Source organism: Polyodon spathula, chromosome 25 (genome assembly GCF_017654505.1).
Source record: "Polyodon spathula isolate WHYD16114869_AA chromosome 25, ASM1765450v1, whole genome shotgun sequence".
Lineage (NCBI taxonomy): Eukaryota > Metazoa > Chordata > Actinopteri > Acipenseriformes > Polyodontidae > Polyodon > Polyodon spathula.
The window spans coordinates 18,120,289-18,144,640 of record NC_054558.1 but is presented as its reverse complement, the minus strand read 5'-3'; the positions used below and the strand labels follow the sequence as shown (position 1 = coordinate 18,144,640).

Sequence of the window (24,352 nt, the reverse complement as noted above, 5' to 3'; positions counted from 1 at the left end):
TGGTTGTGTTTATCAACTACAGGGGGCACGTAATGAGGTTGTAGACTCCTGTAGTTTATACAGATGTTAATGTAATGTTTTAATTTGCTTACACAGTGTTGTGCGTGGGACAGCAACAGTTGAGTCTGTTCTTCAACTAATCATGTTTTAGTGTCTGATAACGAATAGAATGGCATTTTTCAAAGGGAACCAAATTAATCTATCTAGGACTTTTTCAAAAACATTTTAGAGAGATGAGCTCTTAAGTAATTTGGTTTCAGAATTTACAGCAAAAGTTATTCTTAGGGGTCTATATCATTAGCTGACTGACCGTCTATATTTAAATAGTGCTGAAAAGATAGTTAATGCCTATACAAGGGTAAACCATGCTCTGTACCAGTTTGTTCGTGTCTCTTACTAATATGTGCTGTCTCTGCAGGTTTAATGCATGACAAATGGCAAACATACTAGTAAAACCAGCACCACAAGACTACATTGTGCAACAGAATGAAGTGTGAATTGGCTGATTAACAGCAGAGCTATTGAAGTTTAGTGCCTCAATTTCAATGTTACATGATGTTTTGTGTTGCATTCATTATTCACAAGGGAAAAAAGGTTAATAAACATAAAATGTGTTATTATATCAAATCTGTGTAGTAACATGTTTTTCAAGGTCAGAGTAAGAGCATTCATTTTGTTAAATAAGTTGCTTTTATCTTCATAATTCAGACATAACTTTCATCACTCATTCTGTCAAGAGCGTTTCGCTGAGAAACAAGGCTTATTGTTGCAAAGTTTGTTTGATTTTTACGGTTTCTTACTTCTGTGCTTCATGCAGCTTGGGACACATGTTGTACTGTATTATAGACTGTATAACACAATAGAAGAACATATGAAATGTATCCCTTTTGTTTGTTTAAACGCATCAACGTCTATAGGGGTTTTTTTGTTTAGCACAAAATACTATGGGTTTCAAATAATGTAGTGTAATACGTGAATGAGATGTATTCCAACCTCTGCAGTACTCCTTCAATTCATGGTTTCTTCAGCTTATACAATTGAATGCCTACTGCATCGCAAACAGGCAATGGCAAGGTTTGCCATCCTCAGTTGATAGCATTCCAGGCGGGTTTAGTCTATCCAGGTTGCCTGGGAACTGGGGCTGAATCAGCTGCATGCAAACCTGAGTCGATCCTGTGCTCCCAGGTCCAAGCTTTCTAATATTCTAGTGCTGAGGAATGCTTCCTTCAGGCATGTGCCTTGTTGTGCTGCTTTTCATGCTTTGTACATATATTTTTTAAAATCTGAAACGTATTTGCATGGTGCATTATTACAGGTGCTTTAACATTACACTGTATAAAATTGACTATGCAATCTAATTGATATACAATAATAAAGAATAATAATATTGAAAAATAAGCTGCAGCCTTCACAGATTGCATGGTAAAGGTTATTTAATGCACGTTGCAGCTGCTGTAATTCCTGTAGCTTTTCAGCAGCTGGCACCAGCTTTAGTGAGGTTTACTGCATCGATCTTCAATACACTTGTTATTGATGGATTTTTATCGCTGATTTTATATCTACACAACAAAAGGTTTTAAAAACAGCTTGAAAAGCACAAAATGTTGCCAACATGTCTGACTAATTTGACCCTTTCTGAAATTTGACCTGTTTTTAGATAATCCACATCCAGATAAAATAAATCACACAGGTTTAAAATAAGGCTTCCAAAACATTTTTATTTTTCTTCAATATTTCAAACACACACTTGCATATAAAAAGCATTTCAGCAGCATAGATACAAGCAGTCAGTTTACATAGAGACAAAAGAAAAACACTCTTTGTTTTTCCTTTTGTCAGAGTTGTTTAGATCAAAAAGCCCTTCAAAACAGCAGTTTTAAAAAGTAGATCATTTTACAAAAAAAAAAAAAAAAAAAAAAAAAAAAAAAACTACTATATATTCTTCTGTAGCAACTGGGGACAAGAACGTTTTCTTAAATACAAAAGCAATTGAAACAAAAATAAACAGAAGACTTAACTACTACAGTACCAGACCATGCAGAAGCAGAGAATAAGGTTTCCAGTATGTTATATGGAAAGGTTAGGGTATGTTCTTTATACATTGTGCACACCAGAAACCTTGCAAGACTTACAGCAGGAGACTTGGAGCCTAAGTTTACATTAATGTATGTTTCTGCCTAAACTTATAGGATCACATTGCCCTGTTTGATAAACCCAAGCATGTTGCTTTAAAGATACCAAGCTTTATTCCATTGATCTAAACAGCAGCGGCCGATCTAAATTCAGGACGTTGTCCAGTTTTACATATATTTCCAGACGAAAATACACCAGAGACTTCCATCATGCACTGTTTTATGTTAGGCTTTTTTTTTTTTTTTTTTATAACCTTTGGTACACAAAGAGCCCTATTTTAATAATCTAAGCCGTGGTTGTACTTAAATTTGCCACTGTTTATATCAACTGAACAGAGGTGTCTGCAAGTCCATCCATTCATTTGTGCCAGCAGATTTGTCTCCATGCCGAGTGGGTAAATCATGCTTCTAGCAGAGATTTTAAACAGGGCATGATGACCAATATAATGGGCTGTGCTAAGATTCAGGTTTTCCCTTTTTTTCAAATCCTTTCAAATTAAACTGAAATCAGTGTTCAGGATTGAGTCAACAGGTGGCGCTGAAGCATGTAATGTAAATAATATTTTTTGATAGACAGTTGGAGAGCTTCACGTTTGAGGGGGTGAACACATGAAAAGTAGTTAAATTATTTGAGACACAAAAATGGCAATGTGCTTTGTGGTGCTCTCTGTTCATACATCACAAAAAAAATGTTAAAAGAACTGGTCAAATGAAGAATAGTATTGCTACTTGTATGAACTGTACTTGTACTTTTTTTCTGTCGACCTGGTCCCTTTTTAAAATAAATATAACAATTAATTATAAGATTGAATACGTATTGGATAATGTATTTAAGATTCAGTGGGGAATCTCGGGAGACTAGAAATGACAGGTCAAGCTTTAAGCCAGCATCCTTGTCCTCTCCCTAAACCCCATTCAACTTGAGTGGGATTTGTATGAGCAATCATTTGAATACCCTTCATCTCCAGATCACCCTGTCATTCATGGTCAAACCAGTCATAGTCTGTGTGCGCTTTGATGGTAGCTCCTACGAAAGAAACTAGTCTTTCTCTCATTTCCTCCGGACACTAACATCCTTCAAGGGGAAATTACCTGTGGAATTAAGAGAGCCATACTTTAAATCTTACTGAGTCATATATATGGCTCAAGAGCCTTCTGTTGGACAGCCCTGACACAAACCATAGCAACGCAATACGAACAGTCATGAGTCAAGGTATTATATAAACAAACACACACACACACACACACACACACATATATATATATATATATATATATATATATATATATATATATATATATATATATATATATATATATATATATAGTTTCTACACTGACACACTTTTTCTCTTTTCAGAGTTCTGCATTGAAATTATTTTGGTGCCGAGATTAAATCTTTTACCCATTACCATGCATGTGAAATTGTAATGTCTGAACACACGCTGTCATTTTTTGTTTGATTCAGTTTCCAATATAAATCCTGTCAACTCCATTGCTGCCATGCTACACCGTAATGCAATAGGTAATTTACCTTCACAATGACAATGGCATGACATGAACTACATTTTTGGTTTGCAGCTAATCTGTCAGATTCCACTGTTCAGAGGATAACAGCACCCCCTGGTGGTCCAAAGTGGCAATGGTTAGTCCAAGACAGTAAAAACACTAAACCCAGTTTAATGCTCAATTCATAACGTGTTTGGACAAAATACAAAACCTTTGTTTTCTTTTAAAACACAAAGTACATACAGGTATAGTTAATCAAGAGTTTGTCTTTTTTTTTCCCCCCCCAGGCATTTCATTTATTATTTACAAAGATTTTTTTTTTTAAAAAGTATGCTGCATTTCCAGTATTCCATAAAAATACTGCAAAGATCTGTATTCACATAGAAAAAAAAAAACTGTAAAAAAACAACATTCCTCCATCTTTTTTCACTGTTTCAATGGATTGAAACAAGAGGACCCTTCAGTAATATTCACTGACTACTTTCATCAGTGCTTTGGATGTTCCAGGGCCATCTGCTTGCTATCAAAGCAAAGCCAAGACAAAACCTTTCAATATTTTCAAGTGGTTTTTTTGGCACAATATACAATATTATCAACATAGGACACATCAAGGTTCCAGATGTTTAAATAGCTTATACACATGTCACATATAACCTGGAGTAGATGTAGCTCAGTGGTTAGAGCTTGGGCTGCAGTGCAGAAGGATGGGAGTTCAACGCCTGCCCTCTCAAGACTCGGAGTAAGTCTCCAATTAATTCTATCCAATTGTAAATTGCAGGTTTAAGCTGCAATTTTAAAAGTGTGTTTTTTTGGGGTTTTTTTGCTGGACCTTTCAAAACAAAAGGTGGATTGGAGATGCAGGACTATCTGTCAAATGGCACGGTAGCTTCCTACACGATTCCTGTAATAAACCCACGGACAGCCTGCGCAATACAACAGAATGGACTCAAAAATTAACAAATGGGAGCTTTACAGCGGAGAGCTTGTGTGCTTCTTGGAAACAACATGTTAGCCATTGCTAGCACAGAGACACTGGAGATGGAGGGCTACAATAATCAATGAAAAACAGGACCACAGGACAACGATGGCTGGAATGGGAAACATTGCATTAGTCTACCCCCACACCCCCCCTAAAAAAAGCCACAGCTGGGCTCGAGGGTTTAACACAGAAGCTGCAGTTGTGTAGCTGGTGTCGAGTTCATGATGGTGGGCAGAGGGGCGGTTTATTGCTGGTTTCTGCAGACAAGTTTGTTTGTTAGAGGCTTTATTTTAATTCAGTTTTTTGCAGACGACCAGCATGGTCTTTCCTCCGTGGCAGAGCGGGTTGCACGGCGTGCTTGTCAGGTGCCAGGCTGCAGCACAGGCTCAGATGTCCATGTAGTCGTCCTCCTCGTCGGTGTCGCTCTCCAGGGACGACTCCTGGCTCGAGGTCTCCTGCACCTCCAATGCCGGCTGACACAGAGTCTCCTTCTTTACATTGGCAGCTGACTGAGATGACAGGATGGCACTCTAAACAGACAGACAGACAGACGAATTACAGCTGATTTTATATGAAGAATCATTTGAATGGGTACTTGAATGCAAGTGCTCACTGACAGCACTGGAGAGTTGAGAATTGCTAGCGTCAGCAATGTCACTTCCTCACATTGCCCAGACAGCATGCCATGATGGTATTCAATTCTAGAGCACCTGATGGCAATGTGTAATGGATAGATAAACAAATGACCTGGTTAAGAAACAAACAATAAGGTACCTTGGCAGTGTTGCGTAAGACACTTTCATTGTGGATTCTCATCTCCGAGATGAGGTTGCAAGCTCTACAACTAAATTACAACTTGTGAATTTTCTTTTACTTATACAGACTGATGGCATGCCTAACTAATAACTATTTAATTTCAAAGAGACCATCCTTATTAAAAGAAAAATCACCAGTTTCTCAGTGTTATAACAGCCAAAACATCTGAAGCATCCAGAATAATTACTGTGCACTTTCACTGAACATTTTGGAACACAAAATTGGAACAGCGTATTGTAGTGAGGCCCTGGAGAATAGAGTAAAGAGTGACAGGGTGTTAGTTCTGCCACATTTCAAACAAAGTGAGGTACCTTTAGTTTTTGCTTGGTTTCTTCAGAGATGCTCCCTTTTGGGGAGAGCAGGGTTGGAGTCGGGGGGGTGACGGTGATTTCTGGGGGGAACTTGGTCACCGCTGACGGGATGAAGAGTTTCGGCATGTTGGGTGGGATGCGGGATCGTACCCGACTGCTCTCCGGCTGCTGCTTGGACTGCTGGCTTCCTGGAGAGAGCTGGTCCGGAGACGAGCTGGAGGGGTCTGCTGCTTGACAAAAACACAACGGAAACCTATTACACATACTGCACTACTTCTTATCCAAAAGCTGTTGCAACATTAACAGCTTTGGCCCAAACAGTTTTGGCTTTTCACACGGGGCTGACGGTACTATTCCTAAGCATAGCAGTCCAGTTCCTGTTACTCAAGTGCCCTGTCCACATAAAATTGGCGCTAAAATCAAAAGTTCAGAACACTGATTAAATGAAATTGTGCCTGCTCAGTCCCTGCATCCCTACCATGGCTGGGGGAGTGAGGGGCATTCCTGCTGGCCTCCAGCTCTCCGAAGGGGTTCTCCATCTGCCAGCCGGGGGCCTCCTGGCCCGGGTTCACAGTCGCCATATTCATCTGCTGGCAGAGGTGCGACTCCTGCTGTCGATAGCCCAGCCCCTCCAGAGATTCATCTGAGAGACACAGAGAAGCACCGTCAACCGGAGGATCATTCAGCACTGCTTTGACACACAACACTAACAGATGGTTTTGAAATGCCTACTTTCCAATTATTGTTATTTCAGTTATATAATCCTTCAACCCTTTGTCAAGGTGAAAGCAGAAAGACTACTTAAGAGGGGTTCCTTTGACTAATATTTACCCATTTAATATAAGATTCCAGCGTGAAGAATCGCCACACAGGCAATTTCTTCTATTTGTCCTGCATGTATTTTTATAAGTGGGACAGTTTGAAATAACCTCTGGGAGAGACACTAAATAGCTGAGGGGAGCTGTACAAGAGATAGAGAGATAAAAGCTACTGTCCACACTACAAAGGAAAGCACACTCGCTGAGATAAACAAGAACCAGCGTGAGATTTCCACATTGTCACCTTGTCCTGTCTAGGTTAACCACAACAGAAAGACCATCATACTGTGGTAAAGCAAACAAATAAATGGTCAAATGATAGGGTCTTATTCACAGAAATACACAGCAAATGGTAAACAGTGTTTATTATAGTAGAAAAAGACAGGTTTTCTGTGTGGCTGCTGCACTGTGTGCCAAACGATGCTCTGGTCATATTGAATGCAGGTGACTATAGACAGGATTATGTCAGTGACCTCCAGAATTTGATGAAGAATTTTACCTTAAGAATTTGATGAAGGGTCACAGCAGTTTCTTTTTGAAGATAAAAATGCATATTGTTCTCAGAAGGATGCTGAATCTAACTTGAAAATACACAGGTATTGTTAAATCGCTTAATTAACAATATCTCCATGGCTAAATTAACGAATGCAGCCCAACGAGAGATCTCGCATTACAATTTGACAAAACGTGTAGGACATATCTAAAGTAATTTCCAGCACTCCAATTAAATAATAAAAATCGGGAAAGATGTTCTCAAACTGCTGCCCTCTTGAATGACTAGATACAAAGGGATATTGGACCTCTGGACCAGCTCCCACGTGCTGTTCTCAAAACACTGATAGTGAATGTAATAAGACATTATGGGCAAACCTCTTTAACCATGTTGCCAGGGTTACCACTCTTTGCAGATTCTTCTAACAAGTACACAAATGCACAGCTCCCTTTCTCTCCAGGGTTATGTTTGCAGGTGTGAGAAGTGAGAGAAAGAAAGAAAGAAAGAAAGAGTGCGACCTCCACCTACACCTCAACTTGCTTTTAAAATACATGAACTGCTCCCTTGGGTGTTCGTATGCCTTGTGAGGCTGGAGTTAAGCGGTTTGGTTCTCGCTCGATTTGACAAATAGCCAGTGGAGAACCACCCCTACCTGTACCGTACCGAGCCCTCACGGGTCGGATGTGCCAGTGGAGAAGCGCCCGTACCAGTAGGGTACCGAGCCCTCACAGGTCGGGTGTGCCACTGGAGAAACACCCGTAGTGTACAGAGCCCTCACGGGTCGGATGTGCCAGTGGAGAAGGGGGAGAGGATTCCCCTATCCCTGGAGCAGATTGCAGTTACAGCATGGCTGTGTTTCAGTGGAGAAGGGGGAGAGGATTCCCCTATCCCTGGAGCAGATTGCAGTTACAGCATGGCTGACTTTTTTTTTTTTTTTCCCCTACACAATGCAAAACTAAAATAAATCAAACAAGCAAATACTTTAAACCTTGTATTTGAACTCAATTATGTATTTTCCCAGGACATTTCCTTTATAAAAATAAAATCATTATTGATTAAATAATGGATTGGACCTGTTTACTTTGTAACAAAGGTCAAGTGTTTTGGCCTATACTGGTTCCTACTTTAATATAATTTATAGCACTGTTTTGCCATCAAGTCACGCAGTCACTTTTGCAATAACAGCATTAACATTGTTGGTAATACTTTCCCAGATCTCTAACACACAGCTACACCTGGATACCAAAAGGTTGCTGCAATAATTACAATACTGGCAAAAGGTTGCTAAATACATGGAGGGGGTTTTGGTGTCCAAATTACATGCACATCTTGATTTGCATAGATTTTCAATTGTTGAGAAAAGAGGTCTAAGTGGTGAAGCTAATTGCTAAATAGTATTAAATGGGTAAAAAAAAATAAAAATAAAATCAAAACAAAACAAAAAACCTGCCACTTAAACAATTAGCACATTGTTTAAAAAAAAACAAAAAAAAAAACACAAGCTTTGCTGTTGGACACATTTAAATAAATATTTAAAAAGACATCGCATATTTAGAATTTTCAATGAATTCATGTTTTTTTTTTTTGTGTGATCCATAAAGCAACATCTGTGTGTCCTGTATGTGGAGTTGCTCATTCTCCTGTTGATACCGTGAGCTCTGTACTACTTTGCTTTTGAGCCATTCCCATGCTAAACACTAACCAGGCCAGGCATGAGAAAACCCTATACAACAAAAATAAATGTTCCACAGTGTTTTTCTTCACATGGCCTACAGGGGGCACCTTCACATCAGGCTTCTTAATATGATCAGTCCACATGGTTGACTGTGCCCGTGATGTTAATTTTCTTTGATTTAACAACTATCCCAGTTGCACTTGCCAAGCAGGGGTTTGAACCACACACAACACGGCCACGACAGAACTGTGCTATGCAGTTATTGTTACAGGTACATGCAGTGCTGTAGAGTGCAGGAATGGGAATAACATCTCTGTGCACAGTATAGAGACTGGCACTGGAACAGCCGGGCTCAGTAAGGGCAAGTGCTTTGTGATCTTTACCACCTTGATCCAGAACCAAACAACCGGCTCTCTCTTCTATTCAACCCTGAGCAAATACCGACAAACTCAGTCTGACCTGCTCTTTGAATTACTACTTGTAATGACAATCTCAAACCCCAAAAAGCCAGACCCCCATAAGAGGCAAAACCGAGAGAGAGAGAGAGAGAGAGAGAGAGAGACAGACAGATATAGAGAGAGAGAGACATTATAAACTCAATGTAAAGACTTTACTGGTTAAAGGGATGATGCATCTGTATAATACCCAGTGTTCAGCAGACCCTGCAATCCTGCTCTGTGCATAGCAAGCTTCCCCTGGAACATGATTACAGCTCCTGCATCTATTAGGATGTTACATTTGCAGTAATCACGCAACAGGATGGATTATCTCCATATGAAAATTGGCTCCCTCCGCTCCCTAACCCCCCAATCATTACAACTCAAGCTACATGATGCATTCAAAAGATTGTGTGTCATTTTTTAGATGTACTTCTACCTATTTCAAACTCAAGTGATGCACAACAGAGTAAGCTGCCCACCTTCAAAGCTGTTAATGCTGCATGTCCATATAACAACATTATCACCACTGCAAGTCTGTTTATGTAAAACCTTACCTTGTTTTAACTACTCTACCATTTCAAAAGCATCTCTACAGAAAAGATTTCTATCAATGCTGAAAGCTCAGTAAATGTACATGACGCACTGAAATGAACGTTCGTCACTTACGTCAGCACTAAAATTTCATGTAATCTCGTCTAACAGTTTGCAAAAATGTTTTTTTTTTTTTTTTTTTTTTTTTTTAACATATTCACCAGGAAAAGTCATGCATTATTGTATTAACTGCACATTACGTGCAACCACAAGGCAGAGTCAAGTGATCAATTAACTGTCTCAAAGTGATGTGGATCAGTTTATCCTCATTCCCATAGAGACCTGCTAAAGCAAATGCCTTCCTTCCAACACTGGGCTCCTAATGACGAACGCTGTTTAAGAAACAACTGGTATGAAGGCTAGCAGTCTAACAATGCCCCATCTGACGGAACATCCACTTCTACTCGCCACCACAGCCACATTCTTTATTGCTTTCATTTCTTTATTTCCTCACCTCTATTTTGACTTCTTGATCTTCTACACACACATTGCTGCACATGACTCCTAGAATCTTCATTTACTGAACAGGCCCTTGATTGGACCACATATCAGATTCTACAGCGCTACAAAAAAGTGCTTCAATTATTTTCATATAGTCCCAACTGAATACACAAAAGCGACAAGAGTACAAGAGTAGGTAGGCTTTGATCTTTTTTGGAGATGGGTGGCCCTCACACACGCTACTCACCCCCCTGTGTTAGATAGGCCATGGTGTCGGTCTGTGCCTCCCTGATCCGAGCCCTGTCCTGCAGCTCCGACTGGCCACTGGCCTGGGAGCAGTAGGTGGAAGCCGGCTGCTGCTGCCTGTGTTGTTTGGCCTGCAGATCCCCGCTCAGCCTGGCCGTGCTGTCCGATGAAGGAGCGTTGTCAGCCGTTCCTGCCGCGGACTGCAGGGGGCAGGAGGATGCGGTGGTAGGGGTCACGGGGAAGAAGAGATCCCTGTGCTCCTTCTGCTTGGGAGTAGTGGGGGTGTCTCCTGTTGACTGAAAAATAAATAAATAAATAAATAAATACAAAATCAATACTCTGGGATATTAAGAGGATTCATGACTGAGATCCTGTTTGAAGGGACGTCCCAGTGGAATTAAATAGCCAGCAAAGGGGTGAATTCTGTTTATTCCAGCCAAGGACATCTACTGTTATCAGAGTGCCATGAGTAGGCAGGACCTGCATGTTATGAAGTTAACATTTTTCATTGCAGGTTAAAAAAATGAAAAGCATAATGGAATTCCGAGGCAGTAGTTTGTTTACTGCTTCCTAGTATTGAGTGAAAATTCTTGTACCAATTTATGAGCCAAACAGAATCCTACGACAGGCAAAACAAACAAAAAAAAAATTCTACATTTTAGATTTCATAAAATATTACAATTCTCTTATTTTCACATCACAACAAAACAGCAGCACCCATAAAACATCTACAACACTACTGCCGTATAAACATGACAAAAGTCTGATCCACCAAGCTTGAAAAAAACAAAGCTTACTCACTTAAATCCTCCTTTAAAGCCAGGTATTCCAGCTATTGAGAAAGAATTTGGTGTTCTGGCAGTCGGAGTCGTGGTACTCTTGAGCCCCAGAATGAACACGAAGCATGGTGCCTCCATCCCTCCCCCCCCCCGTTTTAAAGGATCACTCATAAGGGCTAGGAGTAAAACCTGTAACCATGGACTGAGAGCACAGCGATGGGGCACCATAGCAACCAGGAAAATAAAACGACAGCACAAGCAAAATGGATGCACTTCAAGTCTAATCTAACAGATCAGAAAGCAAGAGGGTTTTTTTTATTTTATTTTATTTTTTTATTCCATATGCATTCACCTTTAAAAGATACTCAGAGTGCTTTTATAAATGTGGCAAAGCGTTTGGGATTTGTGAGGGTACAACGATAGCCATAATATTTAAAAAGGTGTGTGAATTCAGTGCGAAAAGGTCTACTAAAATACAATTTAAAAAAGCCACCAACATCAGGACACTCTGGCCATGACTGATGAACACTTTCTCACTAATCTGGAGCTTTAGGAATGTGCCCTAGGAGTTCAGAACAGGGCAGGCAGCACAAAAAACAAGGTGGTCCTGCAAAACTTTCAGGGACTACCAAAGCCCCCAAAACAGACTCTGTGCTGGGGGAACATTTGTACAAGAAATGCTTCCGCACCAACAACTTACGAGTGCTTGGAATAAACTCAACCTAGGTCTGCAAAACAGAACCTAAAACCACCAACCTGGCACTAATAAAAAGAAACCACACATATCCTCTTGAGCACTGGTATGCACATGTCATGACACAGGAATCCAACTGTATGCCTGCACAGAGAGCCATTGTCAAGTGTTTTTGTTTAGGAAATAGTGGCATGGTGGGAGGACGAGTCTTTGCTGGTTTTTGTTAATACCATGTTGTATTTACCCCTGCATTAGGTAAACAGCCAAAGCAGGCCCATCAGCTGGATTTCTGAATATTACAACAAACCGACCCACAATCCTCCCCAATTCGAAACTGATGGAACATGTCACACTCTCAGGAGAGTGAGAGGGTTTGAACCGCCACTAGTAGAATTCTATGGCAATAACCAGACTGAAACAAATGCTTCCTTTTTTGTAGCCCTGATAAGCCCCGATCATGCCACAGTGTAAAAATATAAACATGTGCAATATACAGTACTGTAAGCATCCCCCCCCCCATGTGCTCTGGTAGAATGGAGGGCCCTAGGTTTGTATAGCAAATGAGGTGTGAGAAACCTGCATTAAATGACAATCCCCTTTTGCTTTAAACTAGTGTTGTGGCTCTTTGAATCCAGACCTTGTTCCAACAAGGTTCTTATTTAATTGAACATCGCAGAGCCTAGAATCAATGGGTTTTTAATTAAAACAGGTTGTTCAATAATTAATGGTCCGATTGGCAAAAAATCCTGGAATGGAATGGCGAAAGACAAAATGGAGGACCCCCTGCTTTAAGTAGTCAATCGTAAATATAAAAACTTCCTAAATTTGTTTTGAATGGAAGCCTTTTTTTCAAAACCAAAACTACAAATCACAACTACTACCAAAACCATTTTACCATTAGGTACTGCCCTTTTCTATCCCTTCTGGTTTTGACGCTCTCACACAGAGCCAAAGGATGATAGACGAGGAGGAGGGTAGAGTCTAGAAAGGAGAACTACACACTCCCAATGTTCTTCAAATTGACCCCAGGTCTGTAACACACTAAACTGTTTCCAGTCCTACATGGCTAGGGTACTTTTTAAAAACAACCATACGTACTTGTCAAGAATAAGAATTATGTAAAAGCTTGTAATGAGAGGTAGATACTGAAGCCCAGTGCTATTTTATTGTGGTTGCCTGGTTAACAACCAAGTCAAAAAATGTGATTCTTCCAGCGCTGCAGACGTGAAACTTGTTTTCACAGGCTGGGTTTATTATGATTTCCAGAGCTTTAAAAAGACAGAATGAGGATGCTGAATCCCTTGAGAGATGCTAATGCAGTCCAGCTATTCTACAGAGCGGAGCAGCGGCTGTGCTCGTTAATTCATTTTACAATACTAGTCCTGCACAGCTTTAAAAGAACACGAGAAGTCCTTTTTGATTACAATTTGTATGTTAGGAACACACACCCTTCTCCACAGCTCTAACTACAAAATCAGAGCTATTGGTACCAAGAGAAAGTACTGTGATGACCTACATTCACTGTAGGTGTCTGTAATAAAAGCAAGACTGACACACAGACAGGCATAACCCCAGATTGTGATTCTCTCAATATCAAGCGCTAAAGAACGTTACAGTGTTAATCACAATTCGGGAAGGAGTTCTCTAAATGCACAATTTAAGTCATGTGATATATGCAAATACATGAGGCTCCGCTATATTCCTTTTGCTCTAAAATGCCACACTATTACATTGTTCTTCACTATCTATCACATATATAAAGTATTTATCAACTTGGGGTACTACAATTCTAGCAACGCCACCGTTACTCCTTGACACCCCATAAAAGCGTGTCTTACAACTGGTGAGTCACGATTATTGTGTTGAGCCATTTCTTCGATTCAGCTGAGAGACAATTAATATTCTTGGTTTGCTAACACACATCAGCAAGTTTCACCCCCTCCCCAAACCCATCTGGCTGCTGTAACAACCTGCCAGTAACCTGGAGAGTGTGATACGGTAACCAGGCCTCACTAACTACGAGAAACCACTTCCCCACGAGGTGCTGTACCAGGAACATGACTCACCTTCCAACTGTTATAACTACAAACTCAACGTTATGTAACAGAGCAGTCCTGTTTTTACTAGTGCGCACCACCGAGTGACATATCGTTTAAGGGAAACATGAGTCCTACTGTTGAGGGGAACTTTTTGATCAACTAGAGAACTTTATGTTCATGTTTAGTGTCAATTTTTGTTTTGTCAAACTTGTTCACTCCCTATGTTTTTCAAATACTACTAATAATAATGAAATCTGAAGACTTTACATTACAGATTCAACCCAATCGTATCACTCTTTAGATCTTAGTTTTACCACCATGGCACTGGTTAGAGGAAAGCCTCACGATGTCTCTGAGGACATGAACACACTGTTGCCTGATGAGATCTTCGAGATCCACTGAAATGATGCTGCAAGCCTTCAAGACCCAGGGAACCACACCACATTCGTCTGTTTAGCCTTTACCCAGTAAAGCCCAGTTTTACCTTTCCTTGTCGAATGATTCTATATTAACACAACCAGACACCAATACCTGCTACCAACTGAAAAATGATTCGACAGATTTGAACCTCAAAAGAACTCAGTCCCGTACTGGGGAATTCCTTTTGTCTGTCTTTGTTAATTGCGCAAATTGTTTTGCCCCCATTGTTGCACTGAGTAATGAAACAAGTGGGTTAAAAAAAGTCATTGCGGTAGATAAATATTTCTTCTGGTTTTATTTTAGATTTTCCACTGAGAGTATATTTTACAAAGGTCATGTATACATAGTTTTAATACTGAATGATGAATAATGACCTTTGCTAAGGCTTTTGGAGAACTAGTAAACCAACGGGCTTCAATGCAGAAGGCTAAAATGCTTCCCCACAATCAGTCTTGAGGATTCTTTTCAGAAGCAGTTTTTAGCTGGAATAGTTGGTAAGCAGGTCGAACAACGATCCAAGCAAAAAGTACTACAGAACGCACAGTTGGCTATCAAAGAGGTAAGATTCGATACTAGGAAAAGATGAACTTCTTTATATGCAAATTATTGGGATAATACATTGCAAGGTGCCACCTGAACTGTTACACAGAAGGAGTATTTGAGAAAGATAAAAAGGGGAAGCCCTGCGAGGGGAATGGAAAACCCCTTGATCCGGGGAATTTGTGTCTGAGGTTAGTGTTGACGGCAGCTTCATGTAAAATTACAAGATCAAACACTGCATGGTTTACCACTTGAAGGTACTCGCTGCTCTCGCTGCACACTTACAGTTAAGCACCACAGGTCAAAAGTCAAATAGCTTCAAAAGAATAATAATAAAACAAAAACAACTGGGTCTTGCGTACAGGAGCAGCAACAGCTAAGAGAGGTGTTCCCCATGCCCAAAGCGAACCAACTCCCAAGTCATGACTGTGTTAAGAGACTTCAGACTCCCACCTCATTTCTGGCAGGAGTTGAGGTCTCTGACCCTGTAACACAGGTCGTAATTATGTCATCCACACTCTTGCGACGTTTGTCTTTCTTGGAAAGTCGTGCAGCCTTTTCTCCCGCATCTGCGATCTGAAATCGCATTGGGTCGTATAATGCTGAAAAATTTCAACATTTGGGGCATGGCCAGAGTGAAGCTGTACAGCTTTATAGTGGTCTGCGCCGGACGTACCGTGTTCATCTGAGACAGAAGTATGTACCAACACTCAGAGTTGCTGAATTATTATTTGAATTAACAGAAGAGATGGTTAGTAAATTACTTTCCTTTGTCGTCTTATAATAAGTTTGTGTGGGGAAAAAAGAAAGTTACTATACATTCAGGACATGAGGGACACTACTCATGAAAAATAAAAACCTAAGAACACTTTCCATTAAATGTCTCTGATTACTGTGTATTTACATAGTCGTTACAGTAGTAAATACGTGTGTACTTAATTACAATTTTATTATACATATTTACAATGTACTTCATGTGTAAATCTTTTTGCATGATATATGTAAGTACATAATTGTATCAGAAAAGGGTTAGGTTTAGAGTTAAGGTTATATCGTGCAAAAAGATTTACTTGTTAAAGAAGTACATTGCAACTATGCGCAAGTACACATGTATTTACTAAGTAACTACTATATAAATACACAGTAATTAGAGACAATGTAAAGTGTTATCAAACCCAGAATACAATATCAATGCAATCTATTCAAGTGGGATTATATGGCATATTTGAAAAGATTTACTGATTCTACATTTTATTCTACAATAAAACACCACACACAGGAGAACAAGTAACTACAAAAAAAAAGAAGAAAATAATAATAAACTCATTGCTCTATTGCAAGGTTTTGTGCTAGACAACAATGTAACGATGTGCACTGGATCTAAGTTTCCTTCTAAATCAATGGTGCTGTATTTTATTTCTTTTTTAATCTATGTGCTGTCTGAACCCCTTCACCCCTGCGAGGCAGCTCCTGGGCTGCTTGAATCATATCCTCTTTATTTCAGATTTTTTTTTTTTATTTAAGATCTGAGCTCTGGCAATTGAAAGCAATGGAGATGTAACAACAGTCAGCGGCTGACTGATTGCCTTGGAAACGTTTAAATTCAATCTTGAAGTAATGGGCACTGCAGCGGGTTGACAGCAATAATAAAAAACTAGGAGGGCTGTGCAGACTGGAGAATCAACAACAACAACAACAACACTGCCAGAGGCAGACTCCACAACACTGGAGCACTGCCGTTAAATCTTTAATGAACACGGTGGCAGATGTTTTTTTTATTATTACAAAACTCATTACTTAATGTTACCACCTTGAGCTGGCTGTTTATTGTTGCACCGCAGGTCTGCATTAAACAAGACTGCAACTCAATCTATTTATCTCTATGTGGCAAGGTTCTGTAGCAATACCCATCACAGCTACAAGCTGGTTCCTCTGGGGATATACCTTCGAGATTGAGCAGAGTAGGTATTGGAGAGCATGTCGAGTTCAGGGATGATTACCTGTCTGCCTAGAAAAAAAAAGAGGCTTGCATGCAACTAGATGGACTGATATCACCAATTGGCAAAACTAAATTTGCCAATTTTACAAAAATAAACATACAAGACATGCATCTCACCTAGCCGGGTTAGAAACACCTCATTGTAGAGATCGGCAGGTCGAGTAGCAAGGTTTAATCAAATCTGGTTGATTGGTTGTTGAAGGTTTCACTTTGCCACCCCATCCAATCAGAGAGTACGGAACGTCTACACCACGTTTCATTACAATTGGATTGGCTGTTCTATCTAAAAAGTCTGACATGCTTACATACAGGCAGCGGTATTATACTGTCGGAGGTAATAAAAGGTTCTGCAACACGTCAAGTTTAAGGCATCCTACCTGCTTCTGTGTAGATGTGGCCATTTGTATCTGACAGAACTTCACTGCTTGATCCAGAGCCGCATCTTCGTCGACCTGAAGAGAAAAGAGAAATCAAATATGAAAAGCGCTGTACTGGATGAATTATATACAGCCTCTCGCAGTGAGCACAGTGCTATTATTTTCAATGTCAATTCTGTTTCTTACGACAGATGCATACTTCCTTGGTGCTAATATATGGTTGACCATGTCCAGGAGTGAAATTCTCAACAAAAAAGTGCAGGTACTCATGCACAGCTGGGTGTAAAACATGAAAAAAAATTGAGACAATCTGAGTGCCAATGAATAAATACTTTACAAATATATACATATCGGTAGACGATACATTTATGCATACAAAAAAAAGCCTTAAAAAAATAACTGATCAATTATAACCAATTCACCATAAACAAGGAAGCTAAAAATACTGAAAGCGTTATACCCTCTGCATGTATCACTCAGTCATGTACTGTAATATAACACTTAATTTAAACCTTAAAATGACAAGTATTAAGCAATATTACATTATGCAGTAACTGCTGTCGAGAGGGAGTTTTTTTTCAAGCTATACTAAAAAAAGGGATGATGTTAGATATATATATAATCTTAAATACCTCTATATGTATTATGTAACAGGCACTATTACTACTAATGTACTTGCCCATTTTAATCTCCATTGTATTCTCAGCAATCATCCCCATACTTTCCAGATCCCGTCTACTCATCTACAGCAGTACCTGGCCATGCTACAATAATAGCCTTGGATTAGATCATATATCCCTGTTTCTTTAATTTTTTTTGTCCTTATTACTTCTCTTACAATGATATGTTCTGTGTGCTTCTCTGTTGTGTTTCTGTGTAGATTAATTACCATGATCTATTCCAGAAAAATATTTCTCAGGCAGAAACAGTACAAATGTAGACTATTTTATTTTATCCCTGGTATTGCGGTTTCTGCACAAGAAACAAAGTGGCAAGACACATTTTAATAAAATAATATCATCACTGTGGTTTATTTCTGCCTTTTTTTTTTTTTTTTTTAAACTCACATTTAACTTAAATAAACTCTTCAAAATGTTTTAGAAAAGGAAGCATTGTACAAAGAAAAAAAAACATCTCACCATTTTGGTTTCCGTTTATTTCAGTCCTCATAACAGAAAATACTATGATCACAACAAAACAAAACGTTGATCACTATGCTTTACATGCACCTTGCAAGCTGGGCCAGTGTTTGAAAAGCGTGAAGCACGCCTCCACCTGTATCCCGATTCTGACTCGCTTATCAAAGCTGAAGCTGCACTTTGATCCTGTTTATGTTATTGTTAATCCCTACTGTCCTACACATCACTTGCCAAGACAAAAGGTGTTACGATAATTATTTATAATATTTATCAACTGCAATTTATGTCGAACACAGACCTGGATTTTTGTCTTCAAATTCATGTGCTTCAATGTTCGTTTCAAATAGTAAGAATATACCACTATTCTTACTGTATTTTCTGTAGAACAACAAACTGTGGGAGTCTTTCCTGCATGCATCCAAGGTATAGGATGGATTTTCAACACAATTTAGATTTGTGTTGCATATTATTTAAATAAGCATTCCCACAGGAACCTCCTCAATCCCTTTGTCCACTGAGTTTTTCATTATAAAATGTGACATACTATAGAACAAATTTAAGTTAAGACACTGTAACCCCCGAAATGTGTAAATGTGAGACAGCCCCCCTCCTTCTGACATCCACTGCGTTTTGATGAGCCAGATATTTTGTCCTTATACATTTGCTCTTGTCTTAATAATGCCATAGGTGGTTTAGATTAATTGAATAGAGCCACTGTTGCACACAGTGTAGGGGAGATTCCAGTGCTGTTCTCCTACACAGTAGCTGCCCCTTCGGGAAAACCCATCTTTTCTCATTAGTATACTCCGTGGAGAGAGAGATAGAGAACAGACTAACACACTACGACTCATTCAGTGCCTGCAGGTCTGCAGTACAGGATCTCTGAACCCCCCCTCCCTTCCTGCAGAGCTGCATAGCTGCACCCCTCACTATGCACATCACAACCGGAGAGTCCTGTGCTGCATTTAAAATCAGCTCAGACTTTTGCCAACATACCGTATTCAAATCTACTATCCTTTCCAGTTCAAATCTTCTAAAATTTAGGTAGCCTGCATACATTAAAAAATACAATCCTCTCAATTTTGTGTTACTGTTTCTATCAGATCGTCCAATGCTTTGTGCATATCTCAGATTTTTGACTTGGCACAGGTTAACCAGGAAGTCATCTTTCAGTGTTTGTGGCCATAAGTTTTTCAAACATGATGAAAACAGACACCTGGGTCAGACAGAAACAGCTTGGGAGCAATACCATGAGCTTGAAACTACTCAGAGAATGACTGTCATTATGCCGATGAATGCTACAAAGATGATTAAGTATTGAACTGTAATAAATAAGACTTCGTTTTGCATACAAACCAAAACTGTTTCTGTTTTACTTTCTGAGATAAAAGCTGTAGATGACACAAACAATTACCTACTTCGGTAGTAGCAGCCAGACTGCAACTGTTTGGTTTATAGAAGGACAAAATAACAGGCTGTCTGTCAACAGAGGCTCTGGACCCAAGGACCTGTCAGACAACATTAATCTGCCAGGAGATCTGGGGGGGGTGGGGGTGTAGGGGGCAAACGAGACACCATCCACCAAGAGAACCTCCTCTGACCAACGTGTCACTACAAGTCTCTCTCACTGTCTTTAGCTCAGCGTTACTGCGAGACAACAATCACATAAAAATGATCCTGATTCATCGCCAGATTAATTATTTTCACAGGTTTCAACAGCACAGGAATCTTTAAGTAATGGCATTTGAATCACGGAAACTGATCGCAGGGCTACACTGCACCGACTTGCACTACTCAGCACACGAATCGGTTTATTACTAAACATATAGACATTCACCATTAAAACTAAACTCGTTAGCAAGTTCACTGCAAGTTTATTCACTACAGAGCAATAAACCGTACATTTCCCAGGTCAGCTACGTTAATTAGACGGGCCTTTCAGATCACACGCAACACCATGTGTGTCTAAGCTATAACCTGAAATGGTTCATGCAAGTTTATATAAGTTTTTGCAATTTCCCCGTTTGCACAGACGGGACAATATCGAACCGCTCTAAGCTTCCTAGATAAGAAACAATAAACACTTGGTGTTTCTAAAGGCAAGGTTTTCTTTCAGCAGCACCTCCACAGAGATAAAGGGTTCTAATATTGTTTACACAGCCAACGTGTGGTACAAAAGGAAGTGCCCTTCAGCTGAATACTTTCAAAAAGTAACCGGAGGTACAATAGTGACGCAAAGCTTGCTTTTCAGAGTCTATGTACGCTATTTGGAAGCAAGTGCAAAAGCAAAGACAAATTGTCCGGGCAGAATGGAAAACGGCTAACGGTTCCTTCTTATAACTAAGCCGTTTCTTTCTTGTTTATAAACAGTTACGATTTGCCTTTGTGCTTGCTTCAAAATAGCTGTAAGTAACAGTACAGTTCCTATGGCAACAGCTTTCTTGGAAGCTACAGCAGGGTGACACAAACAGCACTTTGTTGCCAGTCGGTCAATAAAAATTAAAACTCCCTGATGAATATACTGATTAGCTATTGCATATATACAGTTTTTAAAAAGTAGCACACCATCAAAAAGAGTCCTAAAGAAAAATCCAGGTGATCATTGTTTCCAGAATTTTGTACAAGGTAATGGGTACGATGAACCCGCAGCAACTCTGTGCTAATTGCAACACTCAGTCATTACTGTACCTATAAATAAATGTCTTCCATTGGTTTCACTAAAACTTTGGCCTGTTTACCCTGCTTATCATGGCGAATGTTTCAGGAACAGCAGGGTAGGCTGTAATGAAGTTTATTACCACTGAAATAAATTGGCCACCTAGGGTTCCACTGGGCAGTTTGTCAAGCGCAAGATCAAAGAGGAGGAGGCAGAATGCCCTGGGCTTCACCACAGGAGCCTGCAAAACATTAAGAGAAGCCTGAACTGGGCAGATTTAGAACCAGGGAAACACTGCGAGAGGATTGCAGGAGCAATTTCAAGTAACAGATCTGCAAAATTTCTGTGGTCTCAATTGAAGCTTTTACAGAATCTTGCCATATTTTGTGCAGAAATGGGGAAGTAACATGTTATCTTGTTACAGAACAGAGATAATAAGTTTGTCATAACACACTGTCCTCTGCTCTGTGTGTATCCCCACAACTTTTTCAACATGATGTTTAAACATTTATTTTTTAGTTTGTGTTTGATGAACACCACGGAGACTGGTTACCCTACATAGCACACGGCTCAGCAAACAAAGCTTGAACACCATCAACAATGAGATATACCATGTAACAGAAAAATGCAAAATTCTAAACACTGCAACTGCTGGATTCAAATGACTGACTGTTATTAACAATAGGCTTCTGTGAGTCAAGGGTGATGAAAATGCATTAAAACCTCTGTGTCTACCTAAGGACATACTGGCATACCCATGCTTGTTTAAAAGGCTGTCTAAGTCTAAGGGGTGCAACGAGTGATTATAACAGGAAGCTAAAAGAGCCCAGATCAACAATAGACTTGCTGTGTGCCTCCATAACTTCTTCATGAATCACACGTTCTTTAATATACCACACACATTCCTCAATGTAGAACTCTCATTTCTCTCATTTCAGTCATGTCGCCAAATTAATTAGAAATAAACACAATCCTTAATCTGGTCTCAGTCCGGCATTATGTCAACATAAATGTTATTTAAAGATATTGCATTGTATTTTGTCCACACGTTTTAATTGGGACATAAAATCCTTTTAAATTTAGATTTTAGTCAAGCTCTTTAAACCTGCGACTGCATCTTTTTACATGCTTTATAGCCCCCAAAGACCGGTTACCAAAATAAATGTTGTTACCTGTTTGATCAACATGTACGTCTCCGACATGATCGTCTCAATCCTGCCCAGGTCGTAGGTCATGATTTTCTGTCCCTGTTGCCACACCCTGTAGGCATCCAATAGTAGCGTCTTCCCTGAATCTGTGTCCTCCAGCAGCTTCCTCTTGCGGCTGGGTCTCCTCACGATGGCAGTCTCCATCCCACCAGAGCTTACCTGGGGCAGGCCCTTAGCCACTGCAGCCACCGTTGCCTGCTGCTTGGAACTGATGCTCAAGTCCTCCAGGGAGAGTTCTGGGGTCTTGCTGCCCTCTGGGAGATTCTCCTCAGCCTTTGAAAAGTCTGCATCCAAAGATTGACAAGCAGAGTCTGCCTTGCTGGATTCCGGCCAGAGGCCAGCCTCCATCTCCATAGGCTCCTCAGAGCCTGGTCTTGCTGGTTCTCCCGTGGCGTCCGCTTTCTCTGCTTTCTCCAGCTTGTCGGTCTGCTGCTTGGCCGGGCTGGGTTTGTTAGAGACGTCCGTCGTCATCTCCCCCATCAAAGACTGTGACAAGGCAGAAATGGGCTGTTCTGACACCTGTAAAAATATTATAAAAGAAAATACATCTAGTGAAACAACTACTTTACTGTACACTTCCAAAGTGGCTTCAGTTCCTAGAAGAAAGCACTTTACAGCAAAAGAAGTCCTAGCAGCTAAAACACTCAAGTTACATTATTAAAACTAGACATGGGCATTGAAGAAATACCAAGCACGAGAATGGTTTTGTAAACATAAAACAAAATGGATCTGCAAGAACAATAGTGGCTGTAAAGTGGATATGATGCTCATGTTATGAACTCGGCTTGTATGCTATTAATAATTCTCATACGATGACAGCATTATGTGCAGGCACTTCTGCACTAAACACCATGGAACTTGTTCTTTACCCCAGTTAGTTTGTTCAGAGTGTCCTCTAGCACTTTCACATTGAGGAAAAAAGCTCTCCTGGCAAGAAGCTGGCGATCCACATCCCGCAAATATTTTCTACAAGACAGACAGACAGACAATAGCAGATCAATATTGGGGCAGGTATCATAGGCGAGATGTCAAGGAGCTGTCCTCTTTGCAGTTTTGTTTCAGGTAACACAGCCTCCACTACCGGTACACTGAATCAAAGGCATATTTAGTCTGATGCGTTCCCCTACTCTTGTGATCTTACCTGCCTGTAGCAAGGCCCTGCTTCACACAGGCCCAGTCTTAAACAAAGCTGTTTGGCTGAACTGAGTGATGGTTTGGGATGTACCAAAATCTAGGCCTAAGGGCAGAACTGAACCCAGACCCTGGAGGATGAATGCATTAAGGGCTAGCGAATTCGCTTCTGTAACTATCAGCACCAGCTTTATTTTTCTCCGGTAAGCATAGATCATAGGTCCCAGCCCAGCTTAGCTCACCGGATGACATTGGCAAAGTTCCTCCTAGCTGTACAACGGATGGAAAGCAGGATTTCTCTGGGGGTATCTTGGGGGAAGTACCTTCTTACACCTTTCTATGTAATCATTGTTATGGAACCAGCCTGTACATTTCAGTGAGGAAGTACTCACTTTCCCTGGTCTGGCGTCCTCTGGAGCATTAACGAGACTTTGAGCAGAGTGTTGTGGTCCTTGAGCTGAGACAGAACCTCTAATAGGAGAACAATGGAGCGGTTCATATGAGACGCAAAGCTACCTGGCCGATCGATTTCATCCACTGGAATTCGCCAGATTCCCTAAACAAACAAGAAATAAATAAATGTGGATTTACCATTCAATACATTTCTAAATGGGTCACTCCATCCATAGCAGCTAAACACCTCTTTGACCCACACTGATATTTATATTCATTAGTACACTTATGTATTAAAGTCAGTTTTGTTTCTATGAGCATTAGAGCACATTTGAAAGACTTCGATAGAGGACAGGCTGCTTATGTCTGAAAAAGGTGAGGATTCTGCAATTTCTACAAATGTACATGGGCTGAATTCTGGAGCATTTGTATACTCAAATTGTATAAATAAAAAATAAGGAAACTGAATAAATGTCAGGCACTTTATTGTCACGCACCACAAAGGCAACGGTGGAGCACAGTGCTG

At 40.1% G+C, this 24,352-nt stretch overlaps 1 protein-coding gene across 11 annotated transcripts in view; it reads right to left on the bottom strand.

The window, feature by feature from the left end:
* Positions 1 to 4,481: 4,481 nt before the first annotated feature.
* Positions 4,482 to 24,352, bottom strand: part of LOC121299834 (calcineurin-binding protein cabin-1-like) — a 69,468-nt gene continuing 49,597 nt past the window's right edge. For 10 of the 11 annotated variants that reach the window (XM_041227957.1, XM_041227960.1, XM_041227959.1 and 7 more), the window contains 8 exons: positions 23,826 to 23,989; positions 23,172 to 23,268; positions 22,267 to 22,821; positions 17,300 to 17,374; positions 10,453 to 10,747; positions 6,226 to 6,390; positions 5,748 to 5,977; positions 4,482 to 5,150 (listed from right to left, as the gene is read on the bottom strand). In XM_041227957.1, coding sequence (XP_041083891.1) covers positions 5,007 to 5,150; positions 5,748 to 5,977; positions 6,226 to 6,390; positions 10,453 to 10,747; positions 17,300 to 17,374; positions 22,267 to 22,821; positions 23,172 to 23,268; positions 23,826 to 23,989 — 1,725 coding nt within the window. In that variant the 3' untranslated portion in view covers positions 4,482 to 5,006. The remainder of the gene's footprint in view (positions 5,151 to 5,747; positions 5,978 to 6,225; positions 6,391 to 10,452; positions 10,748 to 17,299; positions 17,375 to 22,266; positions 22,822 to 23,171; positions 23,269 to 23,825; positions 23,990 to 24,352) is intronic. The other variant, XM_041227958.1, reaches the window with a different exon arrangement.